General features: G+C 41.1%; 1 protein-coding gene across 5 annotated transcripts; it reads left to right on the forward strand.

The window, feature by feature from the left end:
* Nucleotides 1-1921: 1921 nt before the first annotated feature.
* Nucleotides 1922-23094, forward strand: ppp2r3b (protein phosphatase 2, regulatory subunit B'', beta). Of its 5 annotated transcripts, XM_063887381.1 has the most exons (15): nucleotides 1922-2097; nucleotides 2934-3324; nucleotides 12641-12826; nucleotides 13159-13262; nucleotides 13885-13987; nucleotides 15323-15397; nucleotides 15505-15591; nucleotides 16227-16383; nucleotides 17418-17466; nucleotides 17550-17639; nucleotides 18807-18982; nucleotides 20179-20297; nucleotides 20379-20485; nucleotides 21300-21341; nucleotides 22028-23094. In XM_063887381.1, exons 2-14 carry the CDS (start codon nucleotides 2971-2973, stop codon nucleotides 21316-21318), a joined length of 1626 nt encoding a protein of 541 aa, XP_063743451.1. In that variant the 5' UTR covers nucleotides 1922-2097; nucleotides 2934-2970; the 3' UTR covers nucleotides 21319-21341; nucleotides 22028-23094. The 5 variants fall into 5 exon arrangements, with proteins under 5 accessions (XP_063743451.1, XP_063743449.1, XP_063743450.1 ...); XM_063887379.1 differs by lacking the exon at nucleotides 21300-21341 and having other exon boundaries at nucleotides 22028-23091; XM_063887380.1 differs by lacking the exon at nucleotides 21300-21341 and having other exon boundaries at nucleotides 1945-2005; nucleotides 22028-23092.
* Nucleotides 23095-23193: the final 99 nt, after the last annotated feature.

The following is a 23193-nucleotide window of genomic DNA, read 5'->3' on the forward strand; positions in this document are numbered from 1 at the left end:
TTCGGCCAAACCTTTGAAATGTCCTTCAAGGCGTAAAAAAACAACATGCACACTGCTTTGGGTAAAATCCTATTTGTACACTGTAATTACACTTTGAAAAGTTGCAAAGTTTAAAGTTTCAAGACCTTCGCTTTTTCTCTTCTCATTTCTGATATTGATTAGGCTCCAAAACATATGTTGGGCCCGATGTTAGAAAGAACAAAGAGGGTTCTCATTACGTGCTGCGCCTCAGACAGCTCTGAATGTTTCAGATATGATTTGCTGGTGTTATCAAGGGAAGCAATAAGGAGAATTCCGTCAATACTTTTCAAAACCATGCAACCAACATTAATTTGCTCTTTACAAAAAGCTAACGGCACTTTGAATATAGTCTTTAATAAGATAGGAGTTTCAGGTATCCCTAATGCCTTTTATTTTTAAAACACAGAGAAATATCCATATAAATAAGTCCATATCAGCCCATGCTTTGTATTTCATGGTAGATCAACATACAACTCTGTGATGGTCTTAATCAAGGATCAACTTTTCAACTTTGCATGTCAGTAATGTCAAAATAGAAGCATTAGCAATAAATAATGACTTAATAGATGAAACACAAAAGCACTTAATTGAAAAAAAAGTTAAATGTTTTGTTTAAAGCTATAATTTATCATTGCAAAAAGGGAAAGATTAGTCTAGACCAAAATTGTTAAGTATAATTACGCAGACAGGCTCTATTCACAGAGACAGAGTAATCAAGTTGTTGTTTTTGGTTGCAATGCTTGCGTAAGTGAAAAGAATTCCGAAGGGAAATTGTTACTCTAGCAGTAATGTCTGATTGTCTTGTTATCATGAAATCTCTTTCAGTCGTTTTCAAGTTACATGTCAGCAACTCATGTGCGTCCAAAATTGTTTTGTTTTTTTCATAAAAACATGTTTAATTAATGTGAATGGTTGGATTTGAGATACAGAGTTGGAAAGTATAAAAAAAGAATACACTTTATTTTTTGCCCTGGTTGTCAAATATAGTGCCGTTGTTTAAACTGACCTCTTCATATCCCTTATCCACTGTGTTGATGTTTTCTACGATGAGGGTGCATCGAGGGAGCCAGGCTGTCTGGGATTTTTCACACATGATCAATGAGTAAAGGCTCTGAGGAGAGAAAATAAAGGGGAATCAGGCACACGCCTAACATTGTTATTCATGCAAGAGAATCACTATATAGTTTTAAAAGTAAAACACAAAGAGCGGGTTTCCTGATCACAAGCATGCCTACTGCGACGATAGCCAATTCAAATTTAGATTGAGCATTGCCGAAATAAACAATTATACATTGATTTCAAACAATTTAGCAGGCACTTATAAATGTGATGAACACAAGGCATTGATATAATTGTGTTAACCAAGGTACGTTTGTTTTAACTTGCAAAAATAAACAAATCCCACAACCTACTTTTTATATCTGCGTGTTATGGAGCTGTTTCTGTGCAAAAAATAAAAACATTAATTGCCACCATTTTCAGGAAGTGATTTTGGAGGGAAAGTTAAAAACACTGGCCTCTACATTATGCAACAGAAAACAAGAAAAAGACAAATGGATACGAGTCCTTTTAATATACAAACAATCGTCTTACTGATAATGCTTACCTAATTTTACTTAAGGTAGATTCCGGGTGCAGGAATTACATTTAGTCTCCTTGAGCAAACGCTTTGAATACTTATTTCACCACTGTACTGGGGCTTATTTGGAGGACAACTGTGGCAGTTATTCAAATCATGTTTGATGTTAGAGGAGAATTATGTTTTTACACAACACACCTCTGTGACCGCTCAAAGAAGCAGACTAATTACAGGTGGGTGGTTAAAGTACACTTTCCTGTTGTGGGCTGGATGAACTCTCACCTCGAGGAAGATCTCGCGTTAACTATTGGTGGTTACCAGGGGAACGAGAGTTTGAGAAGTAGCGCTGCTTTTGCTCGGCGAAACGAACACCCGATGATACAGCGCTGCATTTATAATCGGCAGGTAAACAGACATGTGTGTTGCAGCTTGGCTCATGAAGGAAGTAATGTAGAGTCAAATCAACGCATTTGACGTTACCTTGCATTCATTCCAAGGTTGGTACCGTATTTAGCCCTCTAACGTTAGCTTGCTAAAGCTATAGTAGCTAACAAACTGTTGTTGTCTGTTTCTCTTATATTAGCGTACACACACTTTTCTAACTCTTACGACCATGGCTTCTATTCAGTAAATAGTCTAGCAGCCGCGAGTGACACTAGCTTAATAAACACCTGCTTTAAGCAGCTGTATTTCCTGAGTTAAGAATAACAGCTAATGTTATCAGGGTCATTATGGGCTCACGTTCCCCTTTGCCTGTGGGCTAAAAACACATTGATGTTCGCGCTAAAATTCAATAATGTCAGTGAGTGTTGTGTTGTGTACTCAAAGTAAAGGACGGCTCACAGCAAACGATTTGCAAATGTTAGTTTCGCTCACTGCATTAATAATAGCTTGGTTATACACTGTCACTGTATCCATTGAAGTGGTGCTGTAATACAGAGTGGCAGAGGTTGAATACTACTCAGATCTTATTCTTGAGTAAAGGTAGAAATATTCTGTTGCAAGTAAAAGTCTTACAATCAAAATGTTACTCAAGTAAAAGTACAAGTAATCGTTATGCAGATTTTCCCATTTCAGAATAATTTGTATTATATGTCTTGATTATAATTCTTGATTCATTATAGTGTTACCAAAGCTGGTAAAGGTGCAGCTTGGTTGAATTGCTTTGTATGCTGCAGGATAGCTTGTGGATTAACTACAGGTGTAGCAAAAACTGTAAATACCTCAGTAAAGTACAAGTCCATGTACAGTACTTGAATTAAACTGCTTGGTTACTATAGAGCACTGCAGAGTGGTGTGTTGTTATGAAATTGTTGTTCCTTTTTTTTCACAGGTCCTTTTGTCAGAGGAAATAAGTAATATCCGGCAAAATGCCATCACCACAAGTCCCCCAGCCTGTTCTTAAGATGAAGGTGGACGAGCTATTTCTCAACTGGTTGAGTGATGATGCAACACAGTCTCTACTCAAAGACTATCTCGACCTAATCAAAAGTGGACAATACATTGACTTGAGCAGTGGAGACGCCCAGGACAAGAAGTCAATGTCCTTCAATGAAAACAACAACGTGGCATCCCAAAGGAACCTTGTAGAGAAGAAGCCATCTCCTCTTGGTACTCCCTCCAGCCCCCCGTCTGCCAGCACACTACCTTCTGGCAGTAGCAGTAATACCAGAATGACCGGACCCAATGGCAGAGTACTACGGAGGTCTGTCAGCACAAAGAAGGCAAGTTATCAACTGAAACACACACACACACACACAGAAAGGTTGAAGAACATTGAAATAGTTGCCAATACATTTCTACAACCGTGCAACCCATCTTTCAATATTCAAACCTCTTATTTAACTATTATGAAATAGTTTTACAGGTTCAAGCCGGATTTAGATGAACTGTCGACATGATGCCACAGGGCTTTCTTCTAAAGTTGCTTTCAATAATAAAGGTGTGTCCTGCAGTTTCAGTGTTGTTTCTGTAGCGGCCTGACATTAATCCATCAGAGTGGCAGTATGCATGCCCATAAATAAAAACATTTTGATGTGTCTTGCTTCAGGGCCCTGGTATGCATGATGTCACGTTGTTGAAAAAGCTTTCTGGTCTATTGGAATAAAATAGAGACAACATTAATTTTTATAAGTAACTCCTAAGCTTTTCCCATTAAGACACATTTATGCTGTCAAAAGGCTTTAATTGCAACTGCGTTTGCCTACAAGTGCGCCTGTAGTATAGCCTATTGTAAATGGACAGAGTGGTTGATCTATTTTCTTTGTGAACTGCATCTTCCTTGTTTTAGAAAGAAACAGTTGCTGTCTCCTGCAGTGTCGTTTTTCCGGACATGTTTCAAATCCTTCAATCAGGCTTTACTTAATTAATTAATTCTATCCTGACCGTTAATATGTTTTCATTTCTAGTTTCTCAAACTTGGCCCTAATGTTTACTCTGGGCTTTCCCAGGCTGGCCACAAGAGGCTGCTGAGTTTCCTATGGGATCAAAGGCTTTTAAAGGCTGTCCACTCGGCACTATCATAGTGGAGCCTCCGTGTCTCTGGACATATGTTTTGATTATTAGTCAAATACTTTCCAAATGTGCGGGGCCTCGCCCACGAATTAGTGTGGTATGAGAGGTGGGAGTGTCTGAACCCAGACTATCCCTGGCACTCTGCTTACTCCTTGCAGCCTGTGGGTTGCAGATCTTATTCTGTCTCTGGGGGTAAATGGGATTTTTGCTTTTGCTGCTTCAATTTGAGAAGAAATCAAGCCACACAAAGCATTTGAAAAGGCTGAACATGTTTTGTATGTCTGTTCAAGGACAAGATGAGAGGTTGTGAACATAGCGAGTGTGGTGACAGCCAAACAGCAGGAGGTTGTGCTCTTAGAGACTTTGCCTCATACATGCTGTTGACATGCTAAAGACAGGCATGAGGAGGTGTTAAAGTGGTCCCTGCTGATACATCTGCTCTTTCTCAGATTGAAACACCAGGGCTGGACAGATGACATATTGCTAAACTCAGAGTAGAGGACATTAAGAAGATGATGATCTTTTGTTTATTGTGTAACCTGCATGAGTTATGTAACTGTAAATCAATATATTTTTACACACTCTATTACCGACAGTAAAAACATAAAGAATACCAGTGTGAATAAGTCACATGATCACATGTTTCAAGCTGGTTCAGGTCAACAGCTAACTACAAAGAATTGTCATAAAGCATCACATTTACCGTATCATTTGAACAACAAGTACATTGGAAGTAAAGGCTTTCATTTCTTTTCAGGCAAAACTATCCAACTAAAACGCATCAGATATAAACAGCTATTACACTTTTAGATTTTCTGCAGACACAAATATCTCAAGTTGAGTTGAAGCTACAAAAAGTCGTACTAAGGCCTTTTTGTAACCTCATGAATAATCTCTAAGAAAGCCTGAACACAGGAGGAAGAGTTTTGAACCCTTTATGGGTTTCAGATTTGAGTATTCCTCAGAAGACTGATCAGTTGGCTTTGAATCTTTATTCTTAAGAGCTTTCTGTTTCTTCATCTTGTCTTAGCCCTAGTGGCGCAGCAGTACGCGATTTGACAGTCTGATCTGAACATTATTTTTTCCACATCCATGTCTCTTTCTTTCCAGTGACATTCGGCCCCTAATACCACCCTCTCCCCCCAGATTAGTAAAAAAGCAACTGCTGGATGGTTGGTGTGCTCTGCTCTGATGTGTCATAGGCATGTGACCATGCTGTGTCACTCAATATTGAAGGGATTGTGAAGTTCTATAAAGTAATGCTTCTATTTTAAGACAACAAAATGAATGCCTGCATACAGATGCATTCTTTAAAGGATTACTCAAAAATGCAATTTATGTCACACTGATGCAGCCTGGAGCAGCTGGTCTGCCTTTGACATCAGACACCGATATAGATAGCCTTGGTTCCCTTGTGTTGGCGTTATATACCCAGAACTCTGCCAGTGAGATGAGGTGTGGCAGCACATTCTTCCTCTCTGTATTTCACTCTGAAACAACTTCTACTAGATGCTGCTCATTGTCAGAATATCTGGTCAGAGATTGTTCATTAACACTATGTACAGTAAATGGCTCCATATGGAGGACTGGCCCACAGTTCTGCTCTGGTGTGGCTCTGCTCATCACCTGAAATGAACTCTGAGTTCAAAAGGTCACATCCACCAAAACACCCAACAGTTTTTGTAATGTAGATCGGCAGAAATGAATTAGTTTTGTTTTCTCTCAGCGGTTAGGATCACAGGTTATTTCGCAAGATGTATTTTTATAACATGCTTGGTTTGGCTCAGCAACATTGATGCTATTTGAAGCAGGGGTCTGGGGTCACATTATCAGTTCCCGGACCTGTCAGAGAGAGCCAGGTGTTAAATTGTTTCCCCACAAGTCCTTTTTATTTTGGAGTCTTGGTAACTTGTGAGTTTAAAGTGTACAATTGCAAACCTCGGGTGTCAACACAGAATCAGTTGATCCACGCCCTGTGTGAGATAGCACACCTAAATAGGAGGCGTCTCTCCACTTTACAAATATTTTGTGGGCACAGTCCAGTTGTTCTCCTAAACTCTGAAAGAATAATTGATTTTTATTTGCTTAACTTTTTGGTCATTAGTCAGAATTGAGCTGTTGTGTGTGCAGCCTCATTCCATTATAAGTATACACCCTCATCATATGGACTCATCAATTGGAGCCTTTAAAGATACAATAAATGTATTTTTAGACAAATTATGGAACATGCATTCACAGAACTCACAATTCACTTTTGCTTTTGTCTCTAAAATCTAGCCCCTAGAAACATTTAATGCTTGTATAGTAGTTACTGTAATACTGTTGTGTTTGTGAACGAGGCGGTTATTCTGTCACTCTGAGCTCGTTTTTCTTTTGCGTTCTGACCCTTTGAAACATAGCAGGAGTCATGTAGGACTGGTCTGTTGAATTCCAGCACAGAGAAATGTTGTCAGTAGTTTATAGAATACAATGAAAACCATAAAAAACTCAAAGACATACCTATAAAGAGTAAAACCAGAGAAACTGAAAATGCTTAAGTGGTCTCTTAATTTTTTCCGGAGCGGTATATTCATTTAACCCTTTTGATTGAAATTATACAGAAAAAAATAACTGCATATTTCCATTTATATAATGGTATTTTGTAAAAACAAACCCACAATCTTCAAATGATTTTCCTTCATATCTGACATCAGTTTTTCAGAGACATTTAAGTCAGTATGTTATTATAAATGAAACCGTGTAATTTGGTACACCGATATCTCAAATGATATGATTTCCTCCCACGTGCTTCGATTGAAAGATGCTAAATTATTATATTGAATTATATTATGTAGATGAACCCGCGCTAACCGTCCCACTCCACTTCTTTGTGATTGCTCTTACGCAAGCCAGCTGATCAGCTCACATCATGTTCTACTAGTTGACCTTCCCTGAGCCCACCATGTTGTCAGTCAATCGAGCTTATTTTTGGCACTCGTTCACATGTATCACAAATCCCTGTCTCAAACATCCGATTGTGCTGGATTGGGCTGGAGCTTTCTGGATTTCACCACAGCATCGACTCTGTACCCGTGCGCTGGGAACCCGTTGTGGCTCAGTGTCATAAAAACATGAGTCACCTCTGTGTGAATGCACTGTGAACACTGCAGATACTGAACACCGTATTTCTGGAACATAGTGTATGCTGGTATTGACAGTACGGGAAAGCCCTCTGGGATTATTTGATTGGTTTGCCCCACCCTGCTGTAATGTTTCTCTCCATTGTAGTTTGCTATCTGCAACACATGTTGTCTCTTGAATATCAGACATTTAAAACTGAATGCCATTCTTCTTGAAGCTACATGAAGTCAACATCATGTGAATAGTCGTCTGACTGCTGGAGTTTTTCGCTAACTCCAGACAGTGTGTTTCATGATCTCATGTTAGAAAAAGTGGGACGGTTGGACACGTTTCTGTACAAATCAGATGAAATAGTTTACGGACTAGACATGTTGTGGGGTCAGTCTGAGTTCTCGTGGTTTTTCACTTTGTCACAGTGACGCATTAGAGCCAGGACATGCTACTTTAGCATGAACAGCAGTTAGTCGACTCGTAGCTTCCTCTGAGGCTACTGTTTTTTTTGGACAAGCTTTCTGTAGAGGCCCTAAGATGATTTGGTTAGTGAGGATGCTTGCTGGAGCTTATTATTAAAAGATAGCCACCGTATACCATACTGAAGAAAGCTTCTATTCAGAACATGTGTGTGTTGTTGTCTCGGTTCACACTGCTACTGCCTTGTGATTTTAAAACAGCATGGGGGTTGTTGCTTCATATGTAAACCAACACCTCATTATCCCTGCTCTGTTTACGAAACACACTTCTTTTACCTTGCTTCGAACACAAACATTGGACCGGACAGAATTGCATGCAAGTTGACAGTTCCATGTGATCTACCAGGTTTCATTCTGGCCTCCTGGCTCTCCTTTCCATATTTGGTTTGCATTGATGAGCACGAACAATAAAGCTGCGAGTGTGGAAAAAGCCATCACACAAACAGCTTATCAAGCATGTGCAGTGTCCTGTGTGCACGATAACAGGAATCGGGTCTGAACAGAAACTTGTGGAAAACTGTGGACTTTTTGATCCTGTCATCTAAAAATAATGTGGCTGTGCTTTCACTTTCTGTGCACAACAACAAAAAGAATAAAGTTTATTTACGTAGCCCACTGATGTGCGCGTCACTGTACCTTTTCTGATTAATGAACAATAGCAGCAGCCTGTACAGGTAGGTGTTGGGCTTTCCCTGTGAGCAGTGAAGGCAACCCTACAGCTGTTAGATCAGCATATTGTGGGGAATTGATGTAATTGCCATCGCTCCGGGACAGCAACCGGAAGCGGATATTTTTGTGAGAACTAAAGATACACTCTTGTTTTCCAGATCTAGTTTCTTGAATTGCCCAAACAGTGCTTGCCGGTGCTTTTAATAGGCGCAGACTGGTTCGGTCATCATTCTTTGAATTTGACATGTGTCCTCCCCCCCTCCCGCTCCATTGCCCATCAACTATAATAAGATGGGGAATGGCTGGCAGCCCAAGCTTGCAAGAGGAAGGCAAAACAAAGAGCACCACAGATTGGATACAGAAGACTTGAATGTATGTCTGAAAGTTGTTTATGTGTCGTCTGGTGGTTTGACCTCTTGTTATCTGTTCCTAAGCAAGCAGTCATACCTTCAGCCGTGGATTAAGAGACCACAGCAGCATTATCAGTTTCTCTGGTTTTATTATTTATAGATATGGAAGTCAAATCACGTTGAGTTTATTTTGTCTGCCTGTTGTTCTGGGATGGATTCTTTCAGGTAGATTTAGTGACAGATAAAGATGCATATTGCTAGCATTATTCCCTAGGTTTTTATTTAAAATGTCCCAATTAGTGTCTGTATGGACTGTCCGAAGCTAGGCGGGGTTCGGTTAGCAGGACTCAGAGCAAAGTTTCTCTGCAGCGTTTGGTTGTGTGTAAGCGTATCGAAATTGTATCCAGTTGACATGAGCTGTGTGTAATCGTGGTATCGAGGTGCATCCTTCAATTGGCTTCGGAGGTTTGCTGCAAGCTGCAACAACAGGTCTGTCTCTTTACATAACCTTCCTTGAGCACTGAGGTATGCAAACTGGAAAGGGCAGATCCATTGCGCACACCCCTCCCACCCCACACGTACAGTAAGTGACTCCCACATACAAACACCCTGTCGCTTCTTATCTTCCCTACCGGCTTTGAGGCAAGGGCTCCCTGACCCCCCGCTCAGTGTGTGTGTGTGTGTGTGCGCGTATGTGCATGTTGTGTAGAGGCTGGGACAGAGCGGCAGGCAGAGCTGAGATTGTGCGACCAGATCTGGAATGGGAGAGAGAGTTACAGTAGCAGCTGCTCCCTGGCATTAAGAGGCTCTCACTCTGACAGAGGACAATCACAGGGACACAGAGGACTTCCACTGCTGCCACGGCCCCTCGCTCACTGACTGATTTGTACAAGAGGATACCGCCGGATTCAGGGTTGTGTTTGTGTATGTCTTCCCCATCCTGTCCGGAGCAAGGATGAGGATGAGGGAGCTGTCTCTGCGTCAGGACCCTGACCTGAGGAAGGAGTTGGCCCTGCTGGCGCGCGGCTGTGACTTTGTTCTGCCCTCTCGATTCAAGAAGAGGCTCAGAGCCTTCCAGCAAGGACAGGCAGGTGTTTGTATGAGTGTACCCTCGAGCACACAGGCTCCTCCGGCCTGCCAGCCAGTGGGCAGGTCTTTAAATGTGGAGTAGAATGTGTGTGTTGGTATTCAGCCGTAATATTCGTCATTGTTGGCTATTATTCTTTGCAAAGTGATACTATAGGTGTGGTTGGAACCAGCAGCACCCGTCGGACAAGTGAGGACAAATCCTTTGTATCCCTTTCTCTAGGTGGCATTCATGAAACAGCTTCCTGTGTCATATGGCAATGCCATTTTTATATTTATGACTTGTTGTGGATTGTTTGGGGACGTTTCTAAAAAGCGAGTGATGTAAGCTATGGTTGTTCGATGATGTTTTCATCTTGTGTGGTATGTTGCTCAGCTGCTTTACTCTCCTCTTACAAACCACATCATTGTGAATGTGCAAAATGTCATGGGGCTTAGCGGTTTTGCTCAAGAGCTCTGCTAGTGGTTAGCATGGAGCGAGAGAGAGATAGAGGGGACGGTGCTGGGCAGGGCCACAGGAGATGTTTATGTCCTTTTATAGCCATGGCTGACACCAACACACAGGACAAAGAAGAGGATCAGCAGCATTCATCGTTTATCCGATAGAAACGAGCCACCAAACTATTTAGATCAGTGTTGACACGTTTATCATGTAGAAAACAGATATGGATGGATTCAGCCCTCTTATGTTCTGATCTATAAGGCTTTAATGATGGCTGTGTGGGCTTTGTTAATACTAGCCAGAGTTGAGAACAATTGGTAGAACATGTCAGACCAAATTGTTTATCTTTTAGCCTGTCATGTGATTATTAAAGGCCATGGAGGCTGATATGGTTAGCAAATTCCTGACTCATGTAGGGTCTTTGGGTACGAGATGACGAGAGAGAAGCATTCTCTGCTCAAGCTGTTTTTAGTAAGAGGCTAATATGTGCACATAACACACTTTGGACCAAATGCATCCTGGCTTTTTATAGGTGAAGCCTCACTGATTAATGCCCTCTACAGCAGTGGACCCAACATGGGAGCAGGGCTCGCAGTGGGGGGGTCGCCAAACCTAATTTAGGAAAATGTATATCAAAATAAACGTTTTAATCTCACAGGTTAAACTGCTATTTAGTAATCACAGAGCGATATCACCTATCAGAACAATGATGCAGATAAAACAGCCGTCAGTCTAACAATAAAAATGTAAACTTAATGATGATTTACATTTTAAAATAGAGGTTAAAAGATGTTTTAAACCTAAAAGGAACTGCGCTAAAAAACTGTTATATAATATAAGTTAAGTTAAAACCTTTTAAATAAATGAAACTATCAAATTGTATACTCAAAAGTAAATAATAGATACTAAAAGCTCCATTTAAAAAGGAGGGTTTAAATTAGCTGCTGTTCAAAATGTCCACTGAGTTGGCCTCTCTGATATTGCCTGATGTGATGTTATGATTGTTTAAAAAAGAGAGATATTGATGATAATCCAGAACAACAATTGGATTGTAATCTCTTAACAATAGCAGGTAAACTCATCTCAGATGAAACAATCACAGGAAATAATCCGCTCAATTGCTTGCAGTTATTGGAATCACTATTTGAGTTGCAATGTTAATGAAGCGTAATGAATGGAATATAAAATATCCATCAAATGTGTCCCTTATTGTTAGTGATGAGTCGTCAATAAAGTCGGGTTGATCCATTATGGAAAAAGGTTGGAACCTGCTGCTTCACAGGAAATCCTTTGGATGTCTTCACAGTGTCTCAGCTGTGCTCAGTTGGTGTAGTAAATCACACTGGTTCAGAATAAAAATCATCATTACATAAAGCCCAATGTTGCATTATGTCATTACCATTAGACTTAAAAGGGCAGACTGGTTTCCAGCATGACTGTACGGCTTAAAGGCATATTCTGCAAAAGCCTCTCACAGAGCTATAATTTGGGTCCCTGGCAGGTATTGAGTCGGACAAACACACAGATGTTTCCAAGCTCTGACATATTTGAAGGTTTTAAAGATTACTGTACCTCTGCAGTCTACACACACACACACACACACACACACACACAAATAACATAGCAGCCCCGCTTCTATCTCCAGAGCTGGCATTGAAAACCTCTGTAATCCAGAACTCTGTAAACCCAGCCCAACATTCATGGTACGTTTATGCATCATGCCATTGCATCTAGGTATTTATTAGGACTATCCATTATAGAAAATAATATCATACTTATTAAACGTCAGTGTTTTTAGCACATCAGTTCTGAAATCCAAGCATTTTGTGCTCCTCTTAACTTAAAGTTAGAATATTGATCCGTCATGTCTTGTGACTTAAGACACCAAAACTTAAGATGAATCAGTTGACTCGACTAAGATGGGTCAGCTTGCGTTTATCAAATAAAAATGGATCAGTTCATCTGTCAGTATTTGTCTGTCACATTTAGATATCTTTTATAAACCAAGGCCTCAGCAGTATCTATTTTTATGTCGGTATGTGTATAGGGGATTAAAATACCTGACTCTCTTCAACTATTGTTAATCAAGGTTTTAAGCTTCAGTCTATTATCAGTCAAGCCGTTTAACACATATTACTGTCCCTGGACACATCTTGATTTAAAATGTATTGCTGAGTTACAATCTATTAAAGCATTTAGGTATAACTATTACAGGTAAATGGTTAACGAATATAACCACTAGCTGCTTAGTCACAGCTCCTCCCTGATGGGCCCCGGGCTGATGAGAGGTGTGGTGAGACGTAGCACATGCTGGAATGCCTGATCTGAGAGGAGTTAGCCTTTGCTAGCATCAGATGCTAACCATTTTCTTCCTGTGTGTCTCTCTCAGGCCCAGGTGAGGACGGAGAAGCCCGTCACCACAGCGCTGAGTGAAAGCATTCCAAAGTTTTACTTCCCAAAGGGACGGCCGCAAGCCAACATCAACATCGACAGCCTCATTTCCAAAATTGAGAAAATATTTTCCCAATTCCCAAATGAAAGGGCCACCATTGAGGACATGGGGCAGGTCGCCAAGGTGAGACTGTGTAGCATCGAGGTGAAGCTGCCACCCAGGAAATGATTTCCATTAGTGCCATTTACGAATGTTTGCTGATTTTCAAACCTCTCCCTGAGGAATGTGAGCAAAAGGGGTGGGGGGGGGGGGCCTGAGTGAAGAGATAATGACAGCTAGGTTTCCTCAGGGTCTTTAAGTGATGCAACACTACTCTCCAACCCGCCCTACAGGGTCATGGTGCTGTTCTATGTGCATTAAAGCTCACACATGTAAAGGAGATGCACTGTTTTCCCATCTCTCCTCTCTATAGCCGCTCCACACACTGTATCTGATCTGCTTACTTGTCTCCCCAGGCCTGTGAGTGTCCTTTCTACTGGAAGATGCCATTGTTTGGCTTGGCTGGAGGCGACAGGACCGGCTTCGTGTCCGTTCACAAGTTCGTGGCTATGTGGAGAAAGTAAGACAATGGCTGTTGTTATTCTCACTGGAGCACTGGTGCTCACGGCCAAACGGCTCGTACAATCTCCTCCAAACAATGATGACCGCTCACTGCGAAGACAGACGTGGCATGCAGCTCTCTGCTATCTGTTTTCATTTCCAAACAGATATCAGTGGTTACAAAGGCCTCACAATGGAAACGTTGCAGGGAATAAACCGTTTTTAGAATGAAAACATCTATTCAGTGTCTTTCTGTGTGAAATTGTAAGGGGTTCCACAGGGCTTTTGTAAAGGCGTCTGTGCTCTTAGCTGAATGCTGTTGGATGCAATAGGCATGCTCTTGTATTAATGCGTGAGCCTCCAGAGGACGGATAGACCTGGCCTTTGACTTGGCCTCATGACTGAGCCATTCTTAGATGAGAGGCCACAACAGACGCTCGCATTATTTCCCCCGCAACACTTGACGCTTATAATCACCAGGCAGCGATTCAGAATCCTAATTCCAGAATGCATTATACCTGCGCTCGCACTTATGAGGGAAACAATTTCAAACTTGTGCTCTTTGAAAGAATGATAAAAAAGCGAACATAGGGAAAGAGGGAGAAACCTTGCAACCATCTGTTCTCTCTTTTCTCCTCCAGGACTCTGCAGACCTGTCACGACGACGCTTCGAAATTCGTGCACCTCTTGGCCAAGCCTGGCTGTAATTACCTGGAACAAGACGACTTTATTCCATTCCTGCAGGTACTTGCGGCAGCACACCCAAGTGGAGGGCTGGACTTGGCAGACAACTGCATTTGCGTGGGTGGCGTGAACTGCACTTCCTTTAAGGCCTGTCCTGATGAAGCAGGGCTTATTCATGTGGTGGATAACTAATTCAGGGAAGCTACTGTAGGTCAGTGGAGAGGGGGGATACTGAAGGAAGGCCCCATCAGTGCAGGATTCAAGCTCAGAAGAAGGGATGGAAATGGTTGTTATTTAAACACATTAAAGCAACAAAATAATCCTAGAAATAGATATTTATCAAATGTATTCTAAGAAAGTCTCATTGACTGTTAGTCGGCCTTAGCATGTGGACCTGCTGTGCTGGCTGTTTGTCGCCTCATTCCCCCTGACAAGCTGCTGGTGCTCCACACCGGCCCCACCCCGACACCTGATTCTTTTTCTTGCTGGCAGGGGAGGGCCGCGCCGAGCAGCCGTTAGCATACCAGCAGAGATGCCTTGTGGCACACGCCGTTTAATTTGTATCGTTCCGCTCGGCGAATGGCCTCTGACTGTTGTGATGAATGAAAGGCGGATTGCAGTGGAGTAGATCTGACTGTCCCCGCCTGTTTCCTGTGCGCTGTGATTTATGTGTTTCTCTATGATTTAATTCCTCACACTGAGAGTCAAAGAGGCACGACGGCTGCCCTGAAATAAGGCCTTTTAATTTCATCGCCGCCTTCGCTTTTATGTCAACAACTCTTTCCCACGGCAGAGAAAACGGAAGGGGGTAGAATAAAGAAAAGACATGTGGGAGTTCCATGGCAAAAATATATAGCTACAGTTTATTTGAAATGCAGCACACCCCCCCCCCCTTGTGACTTTATGGCACGAGGAAGGAGAGAAGCTAGAGCTCCAGTTTTTCTCTGGCCTTCTCATCGGTTTGCTGTCAAATCTGAAAGACTTAAGCACATCCCAAAAGCGGTTGACCCGGTGTGTTCTGACTTCAAAGACTTATTTAAATGCGATGACCTCTTCCAACAAGGCCCGCAGCCTTTTCTTTACATGGCAAAATGTATAAAGCATATGGCCTGAGTGATGCAGATGGACACTGACAACTTTGAATGTTGGAATAAGCAGGCATTTAAATCCTGTCCTGAACGTCCTGTGCTCTGTGTAACAGAAAGAGAGGCACGTATGGTTTGCCATTTGACTCGTTTCTGAAAGTGCAGAATCTGACTGAACTTATATATTTGCTTTTGTTGTAAGCACAGCATGACATTGATTTGTTGTTCTGCACTTTGGTTTGTTAGTTTTGAGGGGTTTGTTGTGGAGATGAGTCAGACAAGCAGAGCTGACTTTCCTCTGTTTTTTCAGGATGTGGTGAACACACACGCAGGCCTGGCCTTCCTGAAGGAAGCCCCGGACTTTCACTCACGATACATCACAACGGTATGCTAGCACAACTCTAATAACAGTCCATCACTATTGTGTTGTTGCAAAAATGCCTCCGGATTAGTTGTGGTTTTCTCATGAACACAGTCAACTGTTTTTTCCAGGTGATTCAGAGGATATTCTACAATGTGAATCGTTCATGGACCGGAAAAATAACATGTTGTGAGCTCAGGAAAAGTAACTTGCTTCAGGTACATGACTACAAAACCAAATTAATGTTTAATCTACATATTTTAAGTGTGTTGTTTTAATTGTGTTTTTATGAATTTCTTCTCTGTAAAGTGTCTTTGAGTTTTTAGAAAAGCACTCTATCAATAAAATGGATTATTATTTATTATTATTATCAATCTGTGGTACTATAATCTATTTTCTGTGTTACTAATTGTGTCTGTTTGTCCAAAAAATATTATTATTATTATTATATTGATTTTTAAATCAAGTACAAAAAAAGATGCAACATTTGAGGATATTCATAAAAACACGATTTATCTTCAATAGGAAATGAGTTTTTATTTTGTGGTAATAATGTGCGTTTTATATTCAAAACAATATTTGTTGTTGTTTTTGTCCGTTTTTAAATCTGGTATGATAACAATGTTCTCACCAAAACACTAGCCTAATTCTTTCTGGTGTTGGTGTAACTTCTAGTTGCACCTCAAATGATTTTGCATGTGTAATTACTGGTGTATTAGGTAATGAATGAACAAGGAAGTCTGTCTGTAAACTATAACGGATATTAACAATACATTGGTTTATTTTAACAGTATTTTAACCATTTATAAAACAAAAACCTATCATTGATATTTTGACTTTTCGTTTGTCCCAGAATCTGGCGCTGCTGGAGCAGGAAGAGGACGTGAACCAGCTGACGGACTTCTTCTCTTACGAACATTTCTACGTTATCTACTGCAAGTTCTGGGAGTTGGACACTGACCACGACCTGTACATAGACCAGAAAGACCTGGCTCAGCACAACGACCAAGGTGCACTTCACTTTCCTTTCGATGTCTCCTATCATACTCTTTTTCATCAATATATTACAGCTCTCAGATATATATATATAAAACGTGTCTCTGGAGTGTTTGGCTCGAAAAGTGCTGATTCTGTGTCTGTAGCTCTAAATGCAAATGCCACTACCCAAGCTCCTCTGTGAGATGTTTGGTTTAAAGCAACACAATGGTGCTTTAGGAGGAGATTCAGATGAAAAGGTGGGCGGGCGTTACCTTGGTTGGTTATTGGCTAATGGTTGCACAACCCAAAAATCATTGTGACATCACAGAGTGGGCCAAATCTAATCAGCCCATGTTCAGACAGATGGATCATCTTTTTCCATGAGACTGTCTGAATCTCTTAACACAAAGGGGACACATATTTATGTATAAAAGACATTAAAAAAGTGGATTTTTCTCAACAGGTGACCTTTACGGCAACACAGCAGTCTAGTCTCAGTTGTATTCAGGTCATCTGTGTCTGTATTCCCACAGTTCAAACAACAAAGGCGCTGAAACCTTGTCAGAACACAACTTCCCTCTAACTTTCCATGCATTTTTTGGCACCGTCAGAAGGCTAAACGTTCATGTAGAAATGAAAAGCATTAGTGAATGTTATTGGGTGTAGGTCTACCGCTCACACACAAACACACACTGTGAGAAATAGACTTCTCTTTGGCGCTTCCTCCGCTCACACTCCGCACCACATGTTCTTAGTTGATGGTCTGTGAGTGAGGCAGGGGAAATGAGACACAAGATCAATAAGAGAGCAGCATTTATTCTCTGCCTCGCATGACGCCATGTCTGGAACAATTTCTACGACTGCATGGCCAAACGATGACCAGAGGATTTATAGAGTTGTCAAGATAAAAAAAAATAAGAGCTTAAACTAGCCGCTCTGGATTTACAGTCTGTGAATGGATGACATGTGTTGTGAATAAGATGTACATTCACTGAGAGAGCTGAGTCAAACGTTTTTATTTCCATCAGTCTGGATTTTAAATTATCTCTTTGCTGTGTTTTTCCAGCCCTTTCCCAGAAGATGATTGAGAGGATATTCTCAGGGACCGTCACAAGGTACGTGGAAAATCTAATGAGGGTTTAAAGGAGGCCAATTAGTAGTTTTTGCACTAGTAACAGTTTGTTTTTCCTTCCATCAGAGACAGAAAAGTGTACAAGGAGGGCCGGCTGAGTTACGCTGATTTTGTCTGGTTCCTCATCTCCGAGGAGGACAAGAAGACCGACACCAGGTGTGTAGACCAAGGCTGTAAAGGTTTGAATTTGATTTCAATAGATTTATTTGAAGTTAGACTTTCCAATTCCATTTTCTCGTTAATTTCCAGAGTGCGATTCCTAGTACTGGCTGAGATTCTGTAAGATTTAGTTTTAATTTGACCGTAGTGTTGTTGTTTTTATGGCCAGGTGTCATTAAATATACAAAACACATGCTTTAACATCTTTGATAGGAATCTTCATAATGTTACACCTTTTTAGATTTTTCTCTACCACAAGAAAACGACCCCAGTTGGTTTAAACTAGACCGAGTGAATAGCTTGGTTAATTGGGTTTTGATCTCCAATACTTAAATGAAGTCCTTGTTTTTGATTTGTACTAGGCTAGACATTTTTCATCAAGCATTAAACATTCAACAAGTGTCATCAAAACAGTCAATCTGTCAAATCTGGTGAAAACAACGAGTGTGTGTGTGTGTGTGTGTGTGTGTGTGTGTGTGTGTGTGTGTGTGTGTGTGTGTGTGTGTGTGTGTGTGTGTGTGTGTGAGTGTGAGTGTGAGTGTAGCCATTTCTTCTTGATACTTGCTTTTCCAGGCATTAAGGTTCCCCTATTTGTATTCAGCTCCGGAAAACATTAAGAGACAACTGCAGCCTTATGAGTTTGTCTGGTTTTGATATTTTTAGGCATTTCTTTCAGTTGAATTATTATTTTCACTGGAATGTTTGCCATACATGTAGAGATAAAGATTGTGTGGTCTCCGGATATTCTTAATCTTTGGGACATCACACAACAGAATGACTGTCTCTCTTGATCTTGATAATAAAGTTGACTTTCCCAAACCCTGCGTCCGCTCTGAACATTCAAGGCACAGAGGCACGTGTCCCTCCTCAATAATGGAGCATTTTCTGTGGGTCAATGTCATCAGAGTGGATGTTATTGTTATACATAGTTGCTCAATACCAGAAACTTAAATGAATAGGGTCAATTAGAATTGTTTTACCCAGGTTGTATCATTTCAGATGTGTTTTTCTTGTAGGAAATCAATTTTATTAAGTTTTATTTCATGACGGAAATACCCCTCAGGAAGACGGACAGCCACACTGATTGCATCTCTTATACCTTTAAAACCTTTCTGTCTTTTCTTACATGCTCCTTTTTCGCTTCTCTTCCCCTCCCCCCCTCAGTATAGAGTACTGGTTCCGCTGTATGGACCTGGACGGCGACGGGGTGCTCAGCATGTACGAGCTGGAGTACTTTTACGAGGATCAGTGCCAAAAGCTGGAGACCATGGCCATCGAGCCCCTTCCCTTCGAGGACTTCCTCTGCCAAATGCTGGACCTGGTCAAACCGGAAGTCGAAGGTCAGACCTTTTTCACATTTACACACAATTTCACACACACACACACAGCGGAAAGTCAAACAGCACGTACATATTGATCCTGAGCTGAGGGAGCGGTAACAGATGAGACTGCTCTGCACCGACTGATGCCAGCTGTTGGTGTCATCCACACTGTCAACAAATTCCCGCCAGCACTTAGCTCAGAAGACACTGGTCCCTGGCGAGGTATGCGTGTTTAGTATTGATAGCCGCAGCAGGAATGTGCCCCTCAGCCGACCTACTGCTATGCCGTACAAGCGCAACTGTGTGTTATAGCATGAAATATGAGACGTCACAACTTCTTTCTGAGGATGGTATTTCCCTCATCAGTAATGCCTGCTCCCGACAGAACCGTTTAAAGAGATTTAAAGTCTGTTCAAATGTGTCGTTAAATGTGGTATTCTTTAGAAGATCCTCCGGTCTTCAGTGCAGGCGTACAGGATTCGTTATAGATTGAAATATTACATTTGATGACCAGTTAATATGCAGATCAGATGAGTCTAAAGGAGCGTTCATAAACAACCCAGTCTAAAATGCAACTGCCATGGCATACAGAACTTTCAGAAGCAGATACTTTTTTTCCAAAGATATACAAATCACGGCCCTTCATTTCAGGCACGACATGTCAGGTTTAAAGTTGATTTTAAGAATCAATCAGCTTCAGATTAGTGTGAGCTAGCAGGAAGTTACATTGAAATCTGAAGGTGATTAATTCTGCTGTCAGTAGCCCTGAGCGTGTCACACAGCTGCAGGAGAAGCTAGGCTGCCCAACAACATCCCTCAAGTTCAGTTCATCCAATAAACAGATAATAACATCGTTGTTTTGATATCATTGAGGTGCTTCCTTTCTGTTTTCACATCTTTTATAAATAGGATATATGTTTTTTAAACCACATCAACTTGTCAGTAAACTCTTACAACGTGGCCCAGACATTTATTGATCATTTAACATTTGAGAGATGGGGCGGCTAATTTAAATACAAGATTGACAAATGAATAGATAATAACAATCAATTATTGGCCTTGTGTCCCATAATCCCTGACACACTTCAGTTAAAGTTTTTAAAAGCTATCTTGATTTGCAAAGTCCGGCAGAAACCCTCGTAGTGAGCAGCTTTAATAACACCCATGTAATGAATCCTCTGTGGCTGTCTAAAGTGATCTTTCATCCCGTGCAGGTAAGATCACTCTGCGGGATCTTAAGAGGTGCAAGTTGTCCCACATCTTCTTCGACACCTTCTTCAACATCGAGAAGTACCTGGACCACGAGCAGAAGGACCCGTTCTCTATCATCAGGGTAAGGACGTCCGGAGATGGGAGATACTTGTTTTCATGTCAGAGGTCGAGGGGATCACGTTTCTTGTGGTGTTTTTTTAAGGAGATGGAGACGGACGGCCAGGAGTTCTCAGATTGGGAGAAATACGCTGCAGAGGAGTACGACATCCTGGTGGCCGAGGAGGCGGCCAACGATCAGTGCAACGACGTGTAAGTTAATCACCGAGATCCAGGGATGGGTTTATCGAACTGCTGAATCTGCAGTTATTTCCTTTTTTCTTTGACCCCAAATAAAAGGTGTTCATTACTACTTGAAATTCGGCTGAAAAACAAAAGATATTAACAAGCCTTTTAAAAGTGAGCTTGATAAGAGAAGTAATTAAACCTTTCGAAGTCCCTCTTCTTCCAACAGCAGGTATTTCTTCTAAATACATTGTTTTAATACATTTTGGGCGATTTAGTTTATTTATTTATTTGTATACCATATTTTTTTACATTTTTTATTTAACATGTTTATTAGTTATAAAATATTGAGTTAAATGTATGGATTTATTTTTAAAATGTGCAGACTGGCAGATAAAGAATCCGATTGGCAATAAGTGCTCTATACTAGGTGATCAATAAAAGTTGTTTTTAAAAAAGCGTTTCCCTATACTTTTATAGATAAAGGAATAATGTATTTTATCTCTTAAATGCCTTTTACAGCATCCCTAAGTATAAGTTTCAGAGTATAAGTTTTGATAAATATAGTCCCTGAATGTTGTGAGCTATTACAGATATTTCCCATGACTAGAAGACTCACAATATTGTGTTGTTTTGCAAAAGCTGAAACACAGAAAGCCTAGTGTTCAACATGTCGTGGCAGGAAGCGCTGCGTTGTAAGTGATCACATTTTCAGTTTTTCTATTGTGCAATGAAAGACAGGGAGGGTCAGGTAAGAGGTCATGCCTTATGTCCGGCAGCAGAGCCCCTCAGAGAGTCAGTGCTAGATGAGGCTGTTGACAGCTATGTTGTGTGGTTTTAGGAACACCACCAATTTCTAAAGACAGGCCGCTAACCGGAGCAGGTAAGACCCTCAGGTCAGCAGCAGAGATTATACTGTCCTCCTCCTCTTCCTCTCTGCAAGTCCAGTCCTAAACCCACTCCTGGCTCCTACCTTCTCCCCTCCAATCTGAGCACCCTGCTGACAACAGCTAGTCAGAGAGCACAGCAGTGTGTGGTAGTGTGTGTGGCCATGTCTCTGAGCTGGGAGTGTGTTTTGGAACCAGACGGTTTCTGTTTTTAAAGTTCCACTTCTAAGAAAGAAAACTGTACACCCTCTCTGTCCGTCCCTTCATGTGTTGCTCCTTTGTTCTCTCCAGTCCAGAACCTCCGGTCTGTTTTAAGGAAGGACACTTATTTGCTTTCTTTCTAAAAGCAAGAAGAACATATTGACACTCTTATACCTGTATGATAAAATGAAGCTGCCAGCTATATTAGCTTAGCTTCAGAGCACTATACAGTAGTCTGGGGCTATGGGATGGTTGTAATTACATGTGCACTAAAGCCTGGTGCTGTTTTTTGGGGGGGGGTCCGAGTCTTTTTGCTAAGCTACTGTAAACACCTTCTGGATGTTTCTATTGCTGTATTGATGTTTTCCTGACTCATAGCAAGAAAGCAAATGATCTTTTTTTCCAAACGTAAACATGTAATTTATCGCATTCCACCTTGACTGTCTGACTGATCCCTGATCCTTTCCTTGTCTCTGTTTAGGTATGAAAATCCGTTGAGCCCTTTGGGGCAGCACATCTCCACGGAGCTGGGTCTGACTAAGAGACACTTCTTTCAGATCCCCAGTCCACACTGCAACCTGGACCTGGATGAATATGAATATGAAGATGACTTTGAATGACCTTGCAGCGTTTTCCCTCACCTGCCGAGTGCCGTGCGCTCCAGGAAACAGCCCAACCAGCCGTGTGAGTGCATCAAGACAGACTCACAGGTTCAGGACAAACTTCAATAAAACAGGAAGTGAACACAAATCAGAGCACTGGTGGGGTCAGATGTGCTGGAGAAATGGACACAGTATCACACATTTGGACAGGAAATATGATCCGAGCAGAAGGTGGTTGCTCACATTACAGAATGTTTGAAATATTTTCACCAGCCTCACTTAAAGAAGTCACCACAGCTGACTTTGTGATGTCACAAGTGGCACACACACGTGAACACAGGAAAAGTGTGCACGTAATGCTTTGTATAAAGAATATCTGGGGCGAGAGTTATTCCTCTGAACATCAGCACTGTGTGATAACATTCATACGAGCTAAATCACATTCTGATTTGTTGTTGTTGGTTCAGGATTTGTTGATACAGAACTAATTATCATCTGACGTCATTGGAAAGAGGTACATTCCAGTGATCATAATGGAAGCTTTTCTGCAAGACTGTAAATTCATTAATTGGTGTTTGGATGAAATGAGGAGTTGCTGTAAATGCCAAACAAGCCACCGTCAAGCCTGCTGCACACAGTTCACACTGCCAAACACACACACCACCACACACACACAGAGTATTTTGTACAGGTCTGCACTCATTATGACATATTTACTGTATTTGTGAGATGGGGTTATTATTAAATTATTAGAGAAGAGTTTATAAATACCTGTAAATATTTATTTGGTGCTTGCTGTGTTGTAAATGATTTGGGAAATTGTTTTAGAGACTTTTTCTATGTTACCAAGTACTTCATTTTTATGTACTTTGACAGAACAAAAGGAACCAATTTTAAAATGTTTTGCTTTTTCTTTAAATTAATAATAAAGACTTTAATGGAAAAGTAAATAAATGGACTGTGCCTTGTTATTTAAATAATCTAGTAAAGATGTTTCTGATGTGTTCGCTATACATGTCTGTTAGATCAATGTCATCATGTAAAC

This window comes from Eleginops maclovinus, chromosome 7, assembly GCF_036324505.1.
Source record: "Eleginops maclovinus isolate JMC-PN-2008 ecotype Puerto Natales chromosome 7, JC_Emac_rtc_rv5, whole genome shotgun sequence".
In the NCBI taxonomy this organism is placed as follows: domain Eukaryota; kingdom Metazoa; phylum Chordata; class Actinopteri; order Perciformes; family Eleginopidae; genus Eleginops; species Eleginops maclovinus.

Coding starts and splice junctions, on each gene's coding strand:
- ppp2r3b (XM_063887379.1), top strand. CDS start 2,971: ATGCCATCACCACAAGTCCCCCAGCCTGTTCTTAAGATGAAGGTGGAC. Junction 3,325..12,640: donor GGTCTGTCAGCACAAAGAAG/GCAAGTTATCAA, acceptor TGTCTCTCTCAG/GCCCAGGTGAGGACGGAGAA. Junction 12,827..13,158: donor ACATGGGGCAGGTCGCCAAG/GTGAGACTGTGT, acceptor TTGTCTCCCCAG/GCCTGTGAGTGTCCTTTCTA.